The 18,232-nt window shown below is 33.6% G+C and overlaps 1 protein-coding gene and 1 long non-coding RNA gene across 9 annotated transcripts; both read right to left on the bottom strand.

Annotated features, from left to right (window-relative positions):
- Positions 1-4,610: 4,610 nt before the first annotated feature.
- Positions 4,611-7,311, bottom strand: LOC131647318 (pectate lyase-like). The gene is made up of 3 exons (XM_058917218.1): positions 6,914-7,311; positions 5,800-6,460; positions 4,611-5,307 (listed from the first exon to the last, which is right to left on the bottom strand). The coding sequence occupies exons 1-3, from the start codon at positions 7,120-7,122 to the stop codon at positions 4,840-4,842; spliced, it is 1,338 nt and encodes a 445-aa protein (XP_058773201.1). The 5' UTR covers positions 7,123-7,311; the 3' UTR covers positions 4,611-4,839.
- Positions 7,312-12,879: 5,568 nt separating this feature from the next.
- Positions 12,880-16,100, bottom strand: LOC131652828 (uncharacterized). 8 transcript variants are annotated; one of them, XR_009298835.1, is made up of 10 exons: positions 15,678-16,100; positions 15,349-15,593; positions 15,186-15,248; positions 14,957-15,029; positions 14,367-14,486; positions 14,184-14,261; positions 13,990-14,100; positions 13,482-13,551; positions 13,126-13,193; positions 12,880-13,014 (listed from the first exon to the last, which is right to left on the bottom strand). It is a non-coding gene; the product is annotated as an uncharacterized LOC131652828 (long non-coding RNA). The 8 variants fall into 8 exon arrangements; XR_009298837.1 differs by having other exon boundaries at positions 14,975-15,029; XR_009298840.1 differs by having other exon boundaries at positions 14,367-14,430; positions 14,975-15,029.
- Between the last annotated feature and the right edge of the window lie 2,132 nt (positions 16,101-18,232).

The raw sequence follows: 18,232 nt of genomic DNA, 5'->3' as shown, positions 1-18,232 counted from the left end.
GGATGAATGCAGTGTAAGTAACTGTTGATTCATTAAAACCAATAGTATCAGTATCCATCTCATTGGGATCGAAGGTTTCCCCGGTTGGTCGAAGTCCTGTAATAGCAGCTATATCAAAGAGAGTGGGGGTAACCATCCCACATGGGAGATGGAAAGTGTTGTGAGAAGCATCCCAAAAGTGAACCCCTGCTACTAACATGGGTTGGTTATATTCTAAGCCTGTTTTTGACAGTTGAATCAAATCATATATGCCTAACGATTTCCAGAAAGATCCTTTAGTTCTCTCTACTTTTTCTAACCAGGCATAGTATAAATCAGGATCTTTGGCTAAAGGGATTGACCTAAACACTTTTACAAAGTTGGTCATATAGTTTAACCTAATTTTCGCCAAAGCCAAAGGGGTCACAGTTGAAGTTTCTTGAGTATTAGCAGATTCTCCTAAGGGGGAACGACCATCTTCATCTATCTTAATCTTACTAACTAAGGGTCTAGTTTTGTAATAAGCGGGGAAGAATCTGTTCATAGATGAATTGTTTTCACCTGGTAACGGACCCATAAAAGCAAGAGGTTTTCCAGAAAGTTCAAAGGGAATGATTACCTGGGAAGCGTAAATAGCGTGCACTTCTGCGGTATTAGGGTTTGGAATGTGTTCTTGTTCCCCAGACCGCGTTGTTGTTTGGAGCTTCAGAACAGGTTGAAGAACATTTGAAGATGAAGCCATGGAGAGGTTTTGATTGGAAAAGTAAGCTTTTTGAAAGGGTTGAGAGTGTTTTTTTTTTCTTTTGAAGAGGATGAAGAAGTAGGAATGAAAAGTTGTATAAAAGTGCAAAACCAAGTATTTAAAGGTTTAACGGAAACCCTTTTTAAATCTTTTTGGGTAACAACCAAGGGACACGTGGCGGCTAGTGATTTAATCCAACGGCGGTCGAATAAACTAGCTTTACTCCTAGTATGTAGGAGTAATGATCAAGAAGTAAGGTCAAAAACGTGGGAATGTAAGTTATGAGAAGACACCTTTGAAAATGACAAGACGTTTTGGAAACAGGGTCAGCAATGATTATGACGTTAGTCAGCAATCTTGGAACTTTCAAAGATCAATAAGAGACGAAATCTTACGATGGCAAGAAACGCCTATTTCTCTTGATTTTCGAAACAGGCATTTATTGGGGGCAATTTGTTAGCTGAAGATTTCGTTTTACAAATTTGGTTCTTCGAAGAAGTAAAAATTCGAAGGAAAGATGGTTACTGATGACCATCCCTTAAAAATAAAAGAATGGCTCCTGATGGCCATGCTTCGAGAATGAAGACTTCTAAGTTCGTTATGAAGATAATGAATACTGAAGCAAGTAGAAGTGTATGTCTTCGAGGACTTAGACAAAATTTATGAAATATGTTCAAGTATTACTACTTAGCGTGTTTTCGTAGTGTTTTTAAATACACTGCCACGCGTCGAAGAAGGACTCAGGCGGGAAGATTTGAAATTCGAAGACGGTTTCGTAACTGTCTAAATAACAGATGGCGTCCCTGGAGTTCTTATGAGAAACGTGGCATTAGATTAGCGTAGGGCCGTTAAGGTCGAAATTAGTATAAATAGGAGTCTTAATGTTAGGATTCTGTGTGTTCATTTTGTACAAATCACTCACATATTACTCAAGTATCAAGTGTTAAGAGAAAGAGTTCGCTGAGAAAATGTACGTATGACACCACCATTTTAATACATGTGTATTCTCTTTCGTTTTCAAATATCTTACAGTATTATTGCATTTCATTTACTTCTTGCCATTTACATTTCTGTATTTTTACTTTCATGTCATTTACTTTTGAAGTATTTAGTATTCCTGCATTTTAAGATTCTTTACGCTTTAATAATACTTTTGTTTCATATGTTATTTTACTTATCCTTTCACTGAAATTATACTTACGTATAACCAAGTGATTGTCAGGATTACTCGTTTTATTCGAAACAATTCTTATTAACGAAGACGAATCATGACTATGGTTCGAATGACCATTGTTAACAATCTTTTTGACTATGTGTCCTAGGATCAATCTAGTCGATCCTGCGAGTAACCAAATCATATTTATTATAGTTTGGAAGACTAGCGGTTGTTTACCGGAAATCACCGTAAACAGTTTCATGAATTTTTCATGAGAGAAACTTCATATCTCACTTTGAGACGACACCATCTCGAAATTCACATAGGTGAAGTTCATATTGTGTCCTTTTCCACGAGACACGTACCCTCGGTATTGAACTTCATTAAGAGTTTAAAATAAAAACTCAACCCTCATTTTTAAGGTCAAGATTATCACGAAATGTTCGACAATTATCCAAATCAACGACTTGTTGTCACCCATTGAAAATCTTGAGGTTAATGTTCGGTTAATGTAAGATTGAGTTGTCGCCGCTGTCAGAACTCTTACTCAAGGAGTTTCAACCCTATACCTCTCGAAGATGTTTTTACTAAGTCTCTGGCCAATCAGTGGCTTAGTAAATGAATTTTCCAAATTATAGATCGATATATTCATATCATTTAACTAACTTTGCATGTAGACTTGAATCTCCTTTACTTGATGTCCTGAATGTTGGATATTGAAGGGGTCCAAAAATCCATATAAATCAGATTTGTGTGTTTCGATACATAGACGATGCAAATACCTAAATATTCAAACAAACGAAAAATATGGAAGAGAGACATGGCATTAAAATCAATTGAGAACTAACAAATATAATTGATATATGTTTAGCCACTTAGGTGAAATATAAAAAACTTGTACCCCACGTCAGATCTCTAGTACACTTAGGTGAAATATAAAAAACTTGTACCCCACATCAGATCTCTATACTTAGGTGAAATATTAAAAACTTGTACATGCTTTAAATCACACTCTAATAATGTATTTGTGGGATCTTTAAGATCCAAGATAAAGCATGTCAAATTTGTTATCATATCTTGCTAAGGCAACTTCTCATTCTTCTCATGGACGGGAAAATAACTAACTTTTGTGCTTGCTCCCACAATATCCTTTTAAAACACTATCCGAGATTTATATTTAATGGGAAGGTGAAAGCCAATGGTGTCAATATATGCATTATAAACAATATATACATTAAAACTAGCAAATATGCGTAAATAAAAACCACAAACAACAACAATGTACATACCGACACTAGAGTCAGAGTATTGTACATTACATGTTCGAGTTTGACTTTAGTAAATCTTATGCATAAATTCTTAAATGAGCGAATTGGTCCATTCCACCACCTTGAATCAATTCCATTTCTCTTTTTTGGGTATATATTTCTGGTCAGGTGACAATTTCAATCTCACTCCTCTATCAACAGATTCAACAATTAGTCCTACTGGATTCATGTCCGGACCATGTCTTATTATATGTAAAAATTTATTGGAAAGCCACTCAATCTTTCTTGTGTATTTTATGTTGTTTTATGACATGTATGGTCATCAAATAAATTTTTAACTTGCCAATATTGGTTACCAACCCTTTTACTAATTCACATGTAAAATTTGTAATAAACCATACACTTAAATACATTATAACAAAATTTAAATATAATTTTTTTTTAATAAGCAATTGGATTAAAAACGGAATATAAGGGGTACTCCAACCGAATACAACACGGAAAGCCTCTACTACTCAAAATTCATGAGCGGTAAAGTATTCCAAACATGACAGTTACAATTATCCGCTAGTTTATAATAAGAGTTAAGCCAATTCCAAGAATTGAAGAGAATCTCCGACATGCACTCTACGAAACTAAAATGTTCGTTCTTAAAAATCATTGCATTACGTCTATTCCAAATACTCCACGTAGTTGCTAGCCAAATCACCGCAATTTTATATAATTAACAATAATATAAAATGTTTTACTCTAATGTGTCTAACAAAAATTAGATGTGGTGCTACAGAATTATTTTCACGTTATAACTTGACATATCAAGTATACAAATTTAGAGGGGGCCAACAAAAACACAAAGAAATATCAAAAAAGACCAAAAAGATTTATTTTTATTTTTATAGAATGACTAAAAAGACGAAAAAATTAAAATAAAGAAACTAAAATTACATCTAAGTCTTCTCTTTAATATAGAGGAGAGTGTTGATGGTTGATCAAATTGTAAAATATATCTTCAACCAATATGTAAACAACTTGAACCAACTCATAAATTAACAAACTCAAGTCAAAAGTAAAAACAGAAAAGAACCTAAAGGCTATTGCTAATCTATAATTTGTAATACAAAGTAATAATTTTTTTACGTTTTGTTCTATTTTTGCATAGTTGTTGGACGGTAACCAGATCATCAACCTAATGTCACATTACAAATCATAATAACCAATATGATTTCTAGAGATATTAATTCCATTTTCAATTATGATCCCTATTATAAGCTAAAGCCACATTAGTTTCATACTTATTTTGTATTTTTCTTGTAACAAAAGAAACCATTCACTCTCTATAATCAATATATAAAAAAAATATATTAAAAAAGTAACAAAGAAAAATAATTTATAAATATAAAATTCATAATCTTATTGAATTTGTCATGAGTGACTACAACTTTTAAAATAAGCAACACACCAAAAATGAAGTTTAAAAATAACTCAGAACAATCTCTTTATTTCTTGACATCTAAATCAAAGGAATGACTTCACCTCCCTTTCACACAACAACGCTACAATAAATACATGTTTTTAACAAAACATTAAAAAAATCGTGCTATTTGTGCGTGTGCGCAGGCGTGTGCCATTTCCTATAAATACATTTTTTTTAAATAAATTAAAAAAAAAACATCATAAAGACGGTATTTTTCTTTCTAACAAGGCCTTCCTACCACACAATTTAGGGCACCAGAATACCTTGTTAGTCTACTAGCATGAGATCCATGTCTTGGTTTCATCATAAAGCCTTTCTTGAATGGAGCTTTGTTGATTGGTGATCCAGATGGTGTAAATGTAGCACCATTCATGAACACATCCATTTCTGAAGTCCATTGCCAATTTTTCCAAACTCCACTTGCAGCATAATCCCTATGTGTGACCTCTTTTGCAGCAGTATTGAATGGTGCAATGAAACGATTTCCTTGACTAAGAATGGTTGGTCCTGCACTTCCTCCAATTGCATACATTTGCCAATGTGTGTAATCATTGTTTAAAACATGGACAAAACCAAATCTACATCTTGGCATTCTTTGAATTAATCCTTGACCAAAGTGGTTGAATGCTACTGTTACTTGCATTACCTTGTCACCATTGTATGTATCACTTGCTCCAAATAACATAACCTGCAATAGTAGCCATCTTTGTCATATACTTACATATATGTTCAGTGACAGACAAAAAATCGTAGATAAATATCATATACAACTACGGTTTTTAACATATATGTTTAGTGACTGGCAAAAAATTGTAGATAAATATCATATACAACTACGATTTGTAACATATATGTTCAGTGACTGACAAAAAATCGTAGAAAAATATCATATAGAACTACGGTTTTTAACATATATGTTTAGTAAAAAAAAATAAAACATATATGTTTAGTGACAGGCAAAAAATAGTAGATAAATATCATACAACTACGGTTTGTAACATATATATTCAGTGACAAACAAAAAATCGTAGATAAATATCATATATAACTACGGTTTTTAATTGTCATTAAAAACTTGAAGAGTGTCTGTGTCATTTTAATAGACTGTAGAAGAGGTTTATGAATTATAAATCTCAGAGTTAAAAATATAATAAGAATATATTAAAGCAAAATTACTTACATCATTATGTTTTGTCATGTGACAATTTGAGATGGTGACACCAGTAGAACCTTGAATAACATCAACGAGACCATCTTCACATTGAGAGAGTGAAAGATGATCAATCCAAATATTAGAAGAACCAAAAATAGAAATAGCATCACCATCACTTCTTGTTCTTATTCCAACATGATCAACAGAATCTCTAATCAGACCACCATTTTTAGATTTAATATTTGTCATACGAAGCCCATGAATGATAACATTGTTAACAAATTGCATTGTAATTCCAGCACCATCTTTAACTTGAACATTAGCACCGCGACCATCAATTGTTTTGTCTGAAGTTACCATCAATTCTTGGTTCAATCTAATGACCATACTACGTTGGAAAATGATCCACAATGGACCCTTTTGGATAACAGCATGTCTTAGGGTACCAACTTTAGGGTTTACCATATCATTATCTGAAGGATCAGTTACTACATAAATTCTGCCTCCAAGTCCACCAGTGGCTCTTCTTCCAAACCCTTTGCCACATTTGGCTAACTGAAATCTATTTTGAGCCCAATTTTTTTGGCATCTCCAACAACTATCAATTGGGTTGGTTGCTTCACATGGTCCTAATTTTTTTTTACCTTGCCTCAATTCCCTCCTTGTGTTGTTTGAATCTTCCATTAATCTGTATTAATTAATGTATCGAACCTTAGATTACTAATGTTTATAGAAAAGTAATAAAAAGTTCAACTTAACCTTATCAACATGAAAAAGTGTGTTAAAACAACTAACATGTTTTCGTACTATTTGCATATGACACATTAAACATTTTAGCGCCCGAGACAAGACATGCGGAGAATCAAAGTAATTTTCAAGGGAATCGGTTTGGCCATAAAAAAAATAGCAGCACAGTTTGTTGTCTGCAAACCTTTTATATCAGGGTAATTCTTTTTACTTTAAAGGAATAACAATTGCAAGTATATATATGAAGTGTTGAGTACGAGAATACTCGATTTGTACATAAAATATGAACTATTATTATCATATCAATTGTTTTTATTCCTTCTAATAGAGTAACAATTAGCATGATATATAATAATAAATTGAAAAAAAAAATAGTTGATGTAAAGATACTTACAAATTAACATGAAGATTGAGGTCATCTGCAATTTCTTCAGGAATTGGAACATAAGAATCAAGAACAAGTTTATGGGCTTCATCAGATTGATTTTTAAGAAAATCATCAAAGTCAGCAATTCCAGCCTCAGTGCATGGAATAGTAATGGTGACAAAAACCAAGAGAATAAAGGCAATCATAGTAGAACTTTCTACCATTATTTTTCCCATGCTTACTTTTTGTGTTTTTTTTTTCTCCCTTCCTATATAATAATGTGTAATGTGTTTAACTATATTTTTCTTTTTCTTTTCTACTTGTATAAATGCCAAGGTCTTGAGATTAGTTGAATTTCTTAACAGAACAATTAACAAGACCTTGGCGAAGCTAATACCAATATCAATCAAAACCAAGTTGGTTTGTACTTTGGTATAATCCTTGGTTTGTGTTATATAATGGAGAACAAATTCGGGAATGGTTAAATAAACAATGGTAGTCCTTAAAATTGTAAGGGTGTGATTCTAAATTTAGCAACAAAAAAGGTGGAGAACCTTTGTTTTTTTAAAAGGATAATAACATTTTCTCGACCAAAACTTTGGGCTATTAATAGGTTATAGGTCTAAACTAAAGGGAATTAGTATTGACTTTGTAAAATAAAATTAGTGACAATCATTTCTTTCACTTGGATAAGATATTATAATTATTATTATTATTATTATTATTATTATTATTTTTATTATATTTATTATTATTATTACTATTATTATTATATCATACTAAATTATACTAAATTATAATCCTAGAAGTTCTTCTATCAAACCACAACACCCACTATATCATCTCGGAGGCGATCTCTCAATCAACCTCAACAACACAAAAAACAACCGTGTTACTCGCGTCGACAATCTCTCAGCACAACACAACCAACACAGACGCATTAAGTACAGATACCCAAGTGAATATCAGCTCTAAATCTATCATTAGAATCCAAAAACTACTAGATAATCATCTTAGATAAGGATTCGAGCAGTATATGTCTGTAGCAACCCAAACCCCAAGAATAGAGTAAAAATCTAAGATAACAAGAGTTGTGTGCGACTGAAAGAAACTATGAGAGGGAGTCTGAACAGGCTCTGAAGGCTTCTTTTGTTAAGAAGAACAAGAAGCAAACATGGATAGAGAATAATAAAATTATGTTCAAAAGTCAGAACATTATTCTTTTGAAGAGAAGAAACATAACAATGTTCATAAGGAAAATGAGAAGTTTGATAAGAGAAAGGTTCAGTGCTATAACTATAATATATTTTGTCACTTTGCCTCTAAATGCTGGCCAAATAAAGAAAACAAGTGTGAAGAAGCCAATATAGCAAGAGGAGATTCAGAGGACGAAACTAGGATATTGATGGCGTCTGAGAATGAAGGTGAAAAAATGGAAATTTTGTGGTATATGGATACTGGCTGCTCAAATCACCTAACTTGAAAAAAGAAATGGCTAGTTGATTTTGACTCAAGTAAAAAGGACAAGATCATATGTGTTGATGATAATTATTTGAATGTTAAAGGAATGGGAAATGCCAGAGTGACTCTGAAGACTGGTAAAATTGCATTGATGCAGGATATGTGGTATGTTATAGGCTTGAAAAGAAACTGATGAGTGTAGGTCAGCTGATTGAAAAAGGTTTTTTGGTAACTATGAAGAAAAATATCTTGAAGCTGTATGACTGTAATCAGAAGCTGATTATGAAGTTTGAACAAGGAAGAAATGGTACATTCAAGGTGAATGTTGAATCTACAGACTCTCAATGCCTTAGTGCAACGAGTGTTGTAAAGGAAAGTGATTTATGGCACAAGAGATTAGGGCATCTCAACTTCAAAAGCTTATGGCATATGAGTTCAAACAATATGGTTCCTGGATATCCTAAGATTTTAGCACCAGAAAAACCATGTGATGTATGCATGAGAGGCAAATAACCAAGAATGCCATTCTCACAAGAAGTTCCTCCAAGAGCAAAACATGCTTTAGGTGTGGGGAATTATGATGTATTTGAACCATTTCCAATACCTTCACTTAGAGGGAACAAATACTTTGTGTCATTTGTAAATGAGTTCACAAGAATGACATGGGTAGCTCTCTTAAAGTTCAAACATGAGATGTTTGCTGCATTCAAAAGGTTTAGAGTCAAGGCTAAGAATCAGAGTGGACATAGTCTAAAGGTTCTCAGAGTTGATGGTGGAGGTGAGTACAACTCTATAGAGTTCAAGAAGTATTGTGAGGATAATGTAATTGAGCATTATGTTACTGCTCCATACAGAGTTGATGGTGGAGGTGAGTACAACTCCATAGAGTTCAAGAAGTATTGTGAGGATAATGTAATTGAGCATTATATTTTGATGATAACAAATGATTGGATGAAGAACATGAAGCACTTAATGGAACCAAAATCAAAAAGATGCAAAAGTTCTTATTGGATGGATAAATCAATATCAATGGTGTCTTATGGAATTAAGGTACAAATATATGGTCCATTATCCATAGACTAAGTGCTCAAAACATTCCTACTTCAAAATCTAATATGCATTATCATTTATCATGTTTTCCAAAATTAACTTAGAAAAGTTTGCAAATATTTAAGGGATGAAAATCGATTGGCCATTTTGTGCAATCGATTGTACCAAAACTGGTTTGCATTTTGCTAAAGCAAAAAAAGAATTTTCTAGGCATGACAATTGATTGTCATGTATGTGCAATCGATTGTCACAACATAATTTTGAATTTTTTTGGATGTTGGATGCATGATAATGGATTACCATGTTTGTGCAATCGATTGTCACTACAATTGTTCTGAAAAATTTTGTGATCCTTGCACCTTTTCATAACACCTTTTCATTGCATATTTACATATAATTACAAGACATTTTCATATTACTTTATTCACCATTGCAATGATTTTCCAAAAGTTTTTCTTCATCTATAAAATGCAAAAAAAATTCAATTGAAATTACCTCTTCCAAAAATTATTCTACCTATTTCTACTCATCTTTCACAAACTTTGTCAAGAACATTCTGCATAACATTTTCATATATTATCATATTTTTGTTGTTGAGAACTTAAGTTGAATAATTGATCTATCATATTTGGAAGGGAAGATAAATTCAAGTAATTGATTTAAGTCTTACTACTTCTAACTTCTTATAAAAATCCAGAATTATGTGTATACCTTGTCGTCCAGGATTGTTGGAAAAAAGAGTGAAAAGAGAGGATTGTTATGTTTTCCACTTGGTTGAATCATAAGGTGATTTGAATTAGTGATTTTGGTTAGTAACTTGTGTATATATACTAGTATTAGGCTTGTACAAGGTTCTACCAACTATTAAAATCTCTTACATGGTGTAAGGGGACTAGACGTACTCTAGGATTGTGAGAGGAACTAGTATAATCCCCTAGTGTTCTTTACATTTCTTCACTTTATCGCTTTCATAAACACCATCAAACCTGAAAATTATAGTAACACATCTCTAAAACAAAAATCGTTCAAAGCACCTATTTCACCCCCTCTTAGGTGCATTCTTAACTTACAAACACAATGGTCTTGCTTAAAGAAGAAATATAATTTTGCTTGATATGTCAAGGAGCATGGTGAAATAGAAGAATTTTCAATACAAATTGTAGGGTAAAGCTATTGCTACTTTAGCATATGTGCTCAAAATATTCCAACAAATAAAATAAAGGGAGTAGTTCCTATTAAGAAGTGGACTAGAAGGAAGAAAAGTGTGAGCTATCTGAAAGGATTTGGTAATGTTTGTTACAAACATGTTCCAGATGCTTAGAGAGGCAAGTTGGATGACAGAAGCAGAGTCATGTTACTTATAGGTTACCATCGTATAAGTGCTTATAAGCTCCACTGTCCAGTCTCCAACAAGTTTGAAGTTAGCATAGACAACATTGTGAAAGAATCTGAAGCATGGGATAGGAAAAAGTCGCAATCCAACTCTGGTGGAGCATTAACACCTGAGTTAAATTCTGAATTTATTTCTGACTCTGAAAGAGATTATGGATTTGAAGATGAATCAGAGTCTGAAGGTGACTCTAAAGCTGAATTTGAGTATAAAGATGTGTGTGACTCTGAAGGAGTGATCCGCTGTCGCGCACGGATCAAAAACGATAATTTTTTAAATATAGTTTACAGTAACGACAACTCGAGTATTATATCTCAAGGATTCTTGTATAATTTTTAACCAATTGATCAAAATGATTTATGGGGGGTTTTGTTCGATTAAGAAAAATAGTGCAAATAAGTAATTATCAAAATAAACTGAAATGATTAATCTATTGTTTTTGTTTCCCAACTTATCATCGACCCAAATAATTTCCAATTCCTAAAAATATTCTATTCCCTTTTCAATTATAATAACAATCATACAAGCGCAATTGATATTATATGATTTATGTTCCTAATTTTCGAATTAATCAAACGGATTAGATATAGCAATCGTGAATTAAGCAAACACGATAAACATATGCGAATTAAGAAAACGCGATTAAAGTATAGAAACATGCAATCATCGAAATAAATCAATCAACCCTAAGATTAATCGAATTAAGCCAACAAATATCAAAGAGAAGAATTGAAAGGAAAACTATTTTTACTGGAAATTAAAAGAACCTCAAAGTGTCAGCGGAAACCAATTACAACAGATTAATTTCTTGGAATTAGTTCTCCATGACCAAACCTACAAAGCTCTCAAAATAAAATCATGAATGAATGGCACTGTAGGACGGATACAAGCCTTATAAACAAAATAAGGTTTTCACTACTAGCTCAAACTGGGTCGAAGACATAAAAGAAACCGACCCAAATTCAGCCCAAAACTAAATATTTTATAATGTGAAACTTCAACGAACAACTGGAAATTATGCACTCCAAATCAGCTTTTGACTCTAACTGAAAAGTTGTAGCTCTTTCTATTAGATTTCTTATAACGCGTCAATCTGATTCCCATAGCTCAAGTTATGATCCAAATAGTGGACAGCTATCAAATAACCTCTAAAGCTGAAAACAACAAACGAAAATATATTAAAGGCAAAAAAAGACTTAATTCTAAAAACATAATAAAATAGTAAAACACTACAAGAAAAAAGGTCTCCTGCCACGCCCAGGAAACCGAGGCTCTATGCAAAATAACCGTGGCGTAACGCTGAGGCCACGGTTTGGCCACAGAAATCCAACTGTGGAGTATGCGGCCGTGGCCTAAAGTAAAGTCCACGGTTTTTTGGTATAGACCACGCCTTTTTGATAACCGTGGCTTTTTAGGCCACGGTTTAGGTAGCTTGATTAAGGCCGCGGTTTGTATTTGCCATGACTGCAAAACTGTGGCTATATGGTAAAGCCACGGTTTCAATTTAACATTTACGACACAGTATTGGTTCAAGATATAGCCACGGTTTGGTTATCACCACCTATTTAAAACCGTTGTTAAATGTTATGCTTTCTAAACCATTTATCTTGCCACGGTTTATTTCTGTATCATTACATAAATATTTCATTATATATATATATATATATATATATATATATATAATGTTAAAATATACGAATACTAGCATTTCTTAGGATCCATGTAGTAAGAAAAACTACCAATACTACTAATATAAAATGACCTTTTAACCTTTCACTAAATTACAGGAAAACTACTAATACTAGCATTTCTTAAGATCCAGGTAGTAAGAAAAAGACTTCCAACGTACACACAAGAGCTCACATTATCTAACAAGGTCATGGATGACTAGGAGAGTACGCTTGTTGTGCTAGAGAGGATGACATTGCCGGTGAGTTTGATAGAAATATGTTGGTTGTGTGAACATCAGAAAAGTTGACAAATAATATATTTAAAATCAAAACACTCATGTGCCAGAATGAAAAGAAAACCTCAGTCAAAAATATAGAAGAATAACATCCTCAAATTCTAAAACAACCAAAAGCATATAAAACTTCTAGGTCATTCTTTGAGCAGCTTCCTTGGCAATGAGTCTTTCCTTGGCCTTAGTTTTTGCTTGAGATTTGGAACCCATGATACCGCCACCCCACTTCTTCCTGTATTCCTCATACTTGTCGTTGAAGTTAGCCTGAAAAAAAACAAGACATTATAGATTAGTTAAATATAACAAACTATTCAAAATTTAGAATATGAAAATGTAAATGAGAATATAAGAATCAAAGCTTTTAAGTTCAACCACCTTAATGGCTTCTAGGATTCTGCTGAATTCCATTTTGTCTTCATTCTTGACAGTTGTCAAGCACAAAACTGCAGCAGGTTTAACAATTCATTTTTATAGGCTACATTTATTATTATTTTCAAATGTATAAGGATCCAGCTATTTTTTAATGATGTAAGATATTAACATGTAGATCACGAATCCTCCTAACAGTTCAAAAAAACAAGGGAATGCATAGATAAAAAATAACATCTCAAGAGACCCCCTTGATCATTCTAAAGTCCAGCAAAGAAACCATTTTAACACAATCTTGTGCATAAACCCATAAGGGAAGTAAGAGAGGGTTTAATTGGAAATAAAAAGTACAGAATCATTACCTTTTCATACATCTTGATGGCTGGTGCATTTGATGCTCTCACAAATAGATCAACAAAGTAGGCTTTGTCACTGCAAAATCAAATTCTAATTAATATCAAGACCTCCTCACACACAATGATTAGGATGCTGATAACACATTCAAGAATCTCACCACAAATTCATCCCCCAAACCCAAAATCAACATATTTAATCTCTTATTCCACATAATCCTATTCAATATATTGAGATTAAAATAACTGATCCATTACAATACAACTAATCCTCGACAAAATTTAAGCAAATTGTAGTATAAGATGTATAAACTTGAATGAGACTAATTGATAATTAAAAGGATTGCATGCTCATCTATTTAGGCCAATTAAACAGATTAGAAAAAAATTCTAGTCAAGTTCAAAATTAGCTAGCCATGTAAATAACCAAAACCACAACCTTCGACATCCAAGAGAATTTATACAAAACAAATAGGAAGAGAAAATATCAATTAAAAACTACTGCTAACATACAAACCTCCAATTCATCCATAATGGAAGTCGTTGTGCGTTCTTGATGAAATTGTACTTTCTCTATCACCACGTGCTCAAGCTTCAACTTGTTGAAAGCTATTTTCAACATTCAACCCTGTAAAAGGACCATGCTATGCTCATCTCAAAATTACAAGCCATTTGTTACATGCCGTACAAATATAATATACTGCCAAATACCTCTACTGATTGTGCAGTTGCAAGCCTGTAAACATGAACAAGCTTTGTTTGACCAATTCTATGACATCTATCCATGGCCTGCAAATTCATTTGAGGATTCTGGAATTCAGCGAAATCAGTACAACAAAGTCATAAGCAGATTGCAAGGTATATACTGTAAAGCAGGAAAAAGTCAAAAAGTACCCAGTCACTGTCATAAAGAATGCAAGTGTCAGCTGCAGTAAGGTTTATTCCCAATCCACCAGCCCTTGTAGAAAGAAGAAAGATTCTGAAATTGCTGTTTACATCATTGAATTCCTGGATCTGCTCGTGGGCCAACAAAACAAACATAAATTTAGCCTTTTCGATCTGTAATAGATGATTAAGATCAGAGTTCCCAAAGAGAACAGGAGATAATAACAGAAGAGTGTTGCAACACAAACAAAGAGAACAGGAGATAATAACAGAAGAGTGTTGCAATCATCAAACTGCCATGCTATATCATTTGACTCTTCAGCAAGGTGTAGAGAGTTGTGAATTGATTCAATGACATCTTCACATGATATGTAAGCAAGGAAACCATATATTAAGTTACTAGACAAAATATTTAATTTCCAGAAATGCTTTCCTAAAATCAAAGTTAACAGAGTTTGAAAAAGAGTATCAATTCCACTTCATGTTTCTTACATGCTACAACTTGTAAGAACAAGAAACCAGAAAAACAAAACAAAACACTTAATTCAAAACAACAGACAATTCAAAACAAAAAACAATGAGAATCATAGACAACACACAATTCAGAAGTTTCTTACATTGCCCTTCCATGCCATTTTGATATTGATCAAAACAACAAGCCCTCTTCAAAAACTGCAGATAAATCAAAACCAAGAACTGCTGTCAGATAACACATCTAGATACTGAATCAAAACTAAAATCGGTATTTGAAACCCTAAATAGCAAAACTTACAAAAACAAAACTCTAAAACTGAACAAAATACAACAAACTTTGCAAACGAAAACAACCTTAAATAAAATGAAGATGTGTAGATGATGCAAAGCTTCAAGAGATAATAAAGGAACCTTGTGCTAAAAAAGAAAAGGAACAATACGAAATTGAAGATCCATCTATTGACAAAGAGTTAGTTAATGATTTAGTGAGTGAGTATAAGTATAGATGAAAATAAACCTTGCTGGAGCAGAAAGGGGATTTCAGATTAGCCTCTTCTGATGCTTCTGCTTCTGCTAGAAGACGATCGGCGAGAAGACGCCTTGCGATTTCGGGAAAAGAGAAAGCAGAATGTGATTTCGGTTGTTCTGACTCTGCCTGATCTTTCTCCTTGAGAGTACAAGGAAGCAACAGAAAGTTTTCTTGAGAGTACTCTCAATATTACTGTTAATAGTTGCTGCAAATATTTTGTCCTTGTGTATTGTCTGAAAATTGAAAAAAAGTAGAGAGAAACATGAGTTGTTGTCGCTATATCATAAAAAGGAAAACGAAAATAGAGAGAAACATACCCGGATATCCATCCCTGTTTGCAAGTGAAAATTTGTTCTTGTTGACATGAGCTTTCAAAGCTCCTTCCATGGCCGCAAGCAAAACGCGAGAGATAGAAAGCTCACGAAAGAGAGGGCCGATCGCGAGAGAGATAGAAAACAAGAAAGAGGGTTTTGTTGTTGTCTACGCGGAGAGGAATCGATCGAGAGAGGAATAGAAATCGAGAGAGAAATCGGGAGAGAGGTCTTGATTGTTGTTCATCGAGAGCGATAGAGGGGAAGACGGGAAAACTTTCTGTTCTTCCATTGTATTTTCCATAATCGTGAAATTGAAGGGGAAAGAGGCGTTGTTGCTTCCTTGTACAAAGAAGAGAAATGAAAGGAGGTTGGAGGAGAAGGAGCGGCTGTGTTTGGGAAAGAGAAAGAAGAGAGAACTTTGATTGATTTTAGGGTTTCGTAGCGTATTTATCTTTTCAATTTTTTTTTTACTTTTTTAATATAATAAAAAGAATTATAAAAAAAAATTATGAGAGGGAAACTAAAAAAAAAAAGAGGGAAATTTTGGAGGGATATATTTTTTTAGGCTTGGGTTATAGTTTGAAGTGAAAATTATAAAACCGCGGTTTGCCTTTGCAGCTAAAAATATCTGCAGTTGTCTAGCCGTGGCAATTGAAGTAAAAGGCCACAGTTTCATACTCCGGATTCAATAATTTATAACATAATTCTACGCTTTGATAACCATGGCCAAATCATATATGTGGCCACAGTTTCTGAGCTGTGGAAAATTTTAGCGTGGCCGTAGGCCAAATTTCTAGTAGTGAAATAAACAAATAAGCTACGCAAATGCCTAAGTACAAACATAAGAGAATGTGCATTCAAATGCACTGATCAAGGAGACTATGAAGGTGAGTTACATTATGAAGAAGAGTTTGAATCTGAAGGGAAATCTGATGATGATTTAGATTTTGGTGGTGATCTAGACTCTGATTGGAATCCAATCTCTTAAGGTGTTTATGCCCTGAAGATGGGCCTTCTGAAGGTGGATCTTCTAAAGGTGGTTCAACCTTTAAAACTTGACCACAAAGAATTCGTTAGATACCAAGGAAACTTGTAGATTGTGAGTTACTGCAAGATACTGGGATTGATTCTGAATAGGAAGTTATTTAGTGTGTCATTATGGTGGATTTTGAACCTGTCAGTATCAATGAGGCTTTAAAGAAGAAAGGGTGGCTATAGGCCATGGAAAAAGAACTTGAGCCAATAGAGAGAAACCAAACATGGAAGTTGTCTGTGTTGCCCAAAAACAAGAAATCCATCAACGTCAGATGGGTTTTTAAGATAAAGCTGAAGTCTGATGGATCAATTGCAAAGCACAAAGTGAGGCTAGTTGCTAGATGATTTCTACATAACTATGGTTTAGACTACTTTGAAGTGTTTGTTTCTATAGTTATACATGAAACAATCTGACTGGTGATTCCTATGGCTGCTAGTAAGAATTGGCCTTTGATGCATTTAGATATGAAATTTGATTTTCTCAATGGTCCTTCGGGAAGAAGAGGTTTATGTGTCAAAACCTTCGGGATTTGTGAACAAGAATCAGGAAGGGATGGTGTACAAGTTGTATAGAGCCTTATAAAGACTTAAACAAGCTCCAAGAGCTTGGAATTTGAAAATTGTTTCATTTTTCAAACTTCAAGGATTCAGAAAATATGAGATGGAGTATGGTGTGTATGTTTAGAATACCTCTAATGACAATATGATTCTGGTGTGTCTTTATGTTGATTACTTATTGCTGACAAAGAGTTGTACTTTTGAATTGAACAAGTTTAAGAAGGTGCTGATGAATGCATTTGAGATGACTGACCTTGGAAATATGGTGTATTTTCTAGGGGTGGAGATTCTTCACTCTAAAAATGGAATCATTATGCACCAACTGAGGTATGAAATTGAACTTCTGAAGTGATTTGGGCTGATGAATTACAAATCTGCAGTTACACCTTCAGAAATAAACCATAAGCTAGATTCTGATTTTAATGGTGACCATGTATATGCAAGTTTTAAACAGTTAGTTGGCTTGTAATACTAGACCTGGCATTTGTTATGCAAATGGAATGGTTAGTAGGTTTATGAGTATACCAAAGTGGACTCATTACCAAGCTATAGTCAGGATTCTAAGGTATGTGAAAAGGAATCTAAAGCATGACCTTTTGTTTCCATCCGGGAAGTTAGATGATGCTGAATTGATAGGTTATTTAGACTCTGACCGGTGAGGAAAGAGAGTTGACAGAAGAAGCACTACAAGATACTTGAAAGTATCTGGTAGCCCCCATTTTATGGTGCTCCAAGAAGCAACCAGTGGTAGCCTTATCAATTTGTGAAGCTGAATACATAATTGGTGCTTTGTTAGCTTGTCAAGTTGTTTGATGAATTTACTGCAAGAATTGGAGTTCAGAATAAGTAAACCAGTCAAAATCTTCCATAAGCCTTGCGGATGGAATTGCTGTCGTAGATTTTAATTGGATGAATATGAATTACGGGATGGTGTTAGTTGTGATTCAAATTCATCATTGTAATTA

Source organism: Vicia villosa, linkage group LG2 (genome assembly GCF_029867415.1).
Source record: "Vicia villosa cultivar HV-30 ecotype Madison, WI linkage group LG2, Vvil1.0, whole genome shotgun sequence".
NCBI classification, from domain to species: domain Eukaryota; kingdom Viridiplantae; phylum Streptophyta; class Magnoliopsida; order Fabales; family Fabaceae; genus Vicia; species Vicia villosa.
This window is presented reverse-complemented; position numbering and strand designations above follow the sequence as displayed.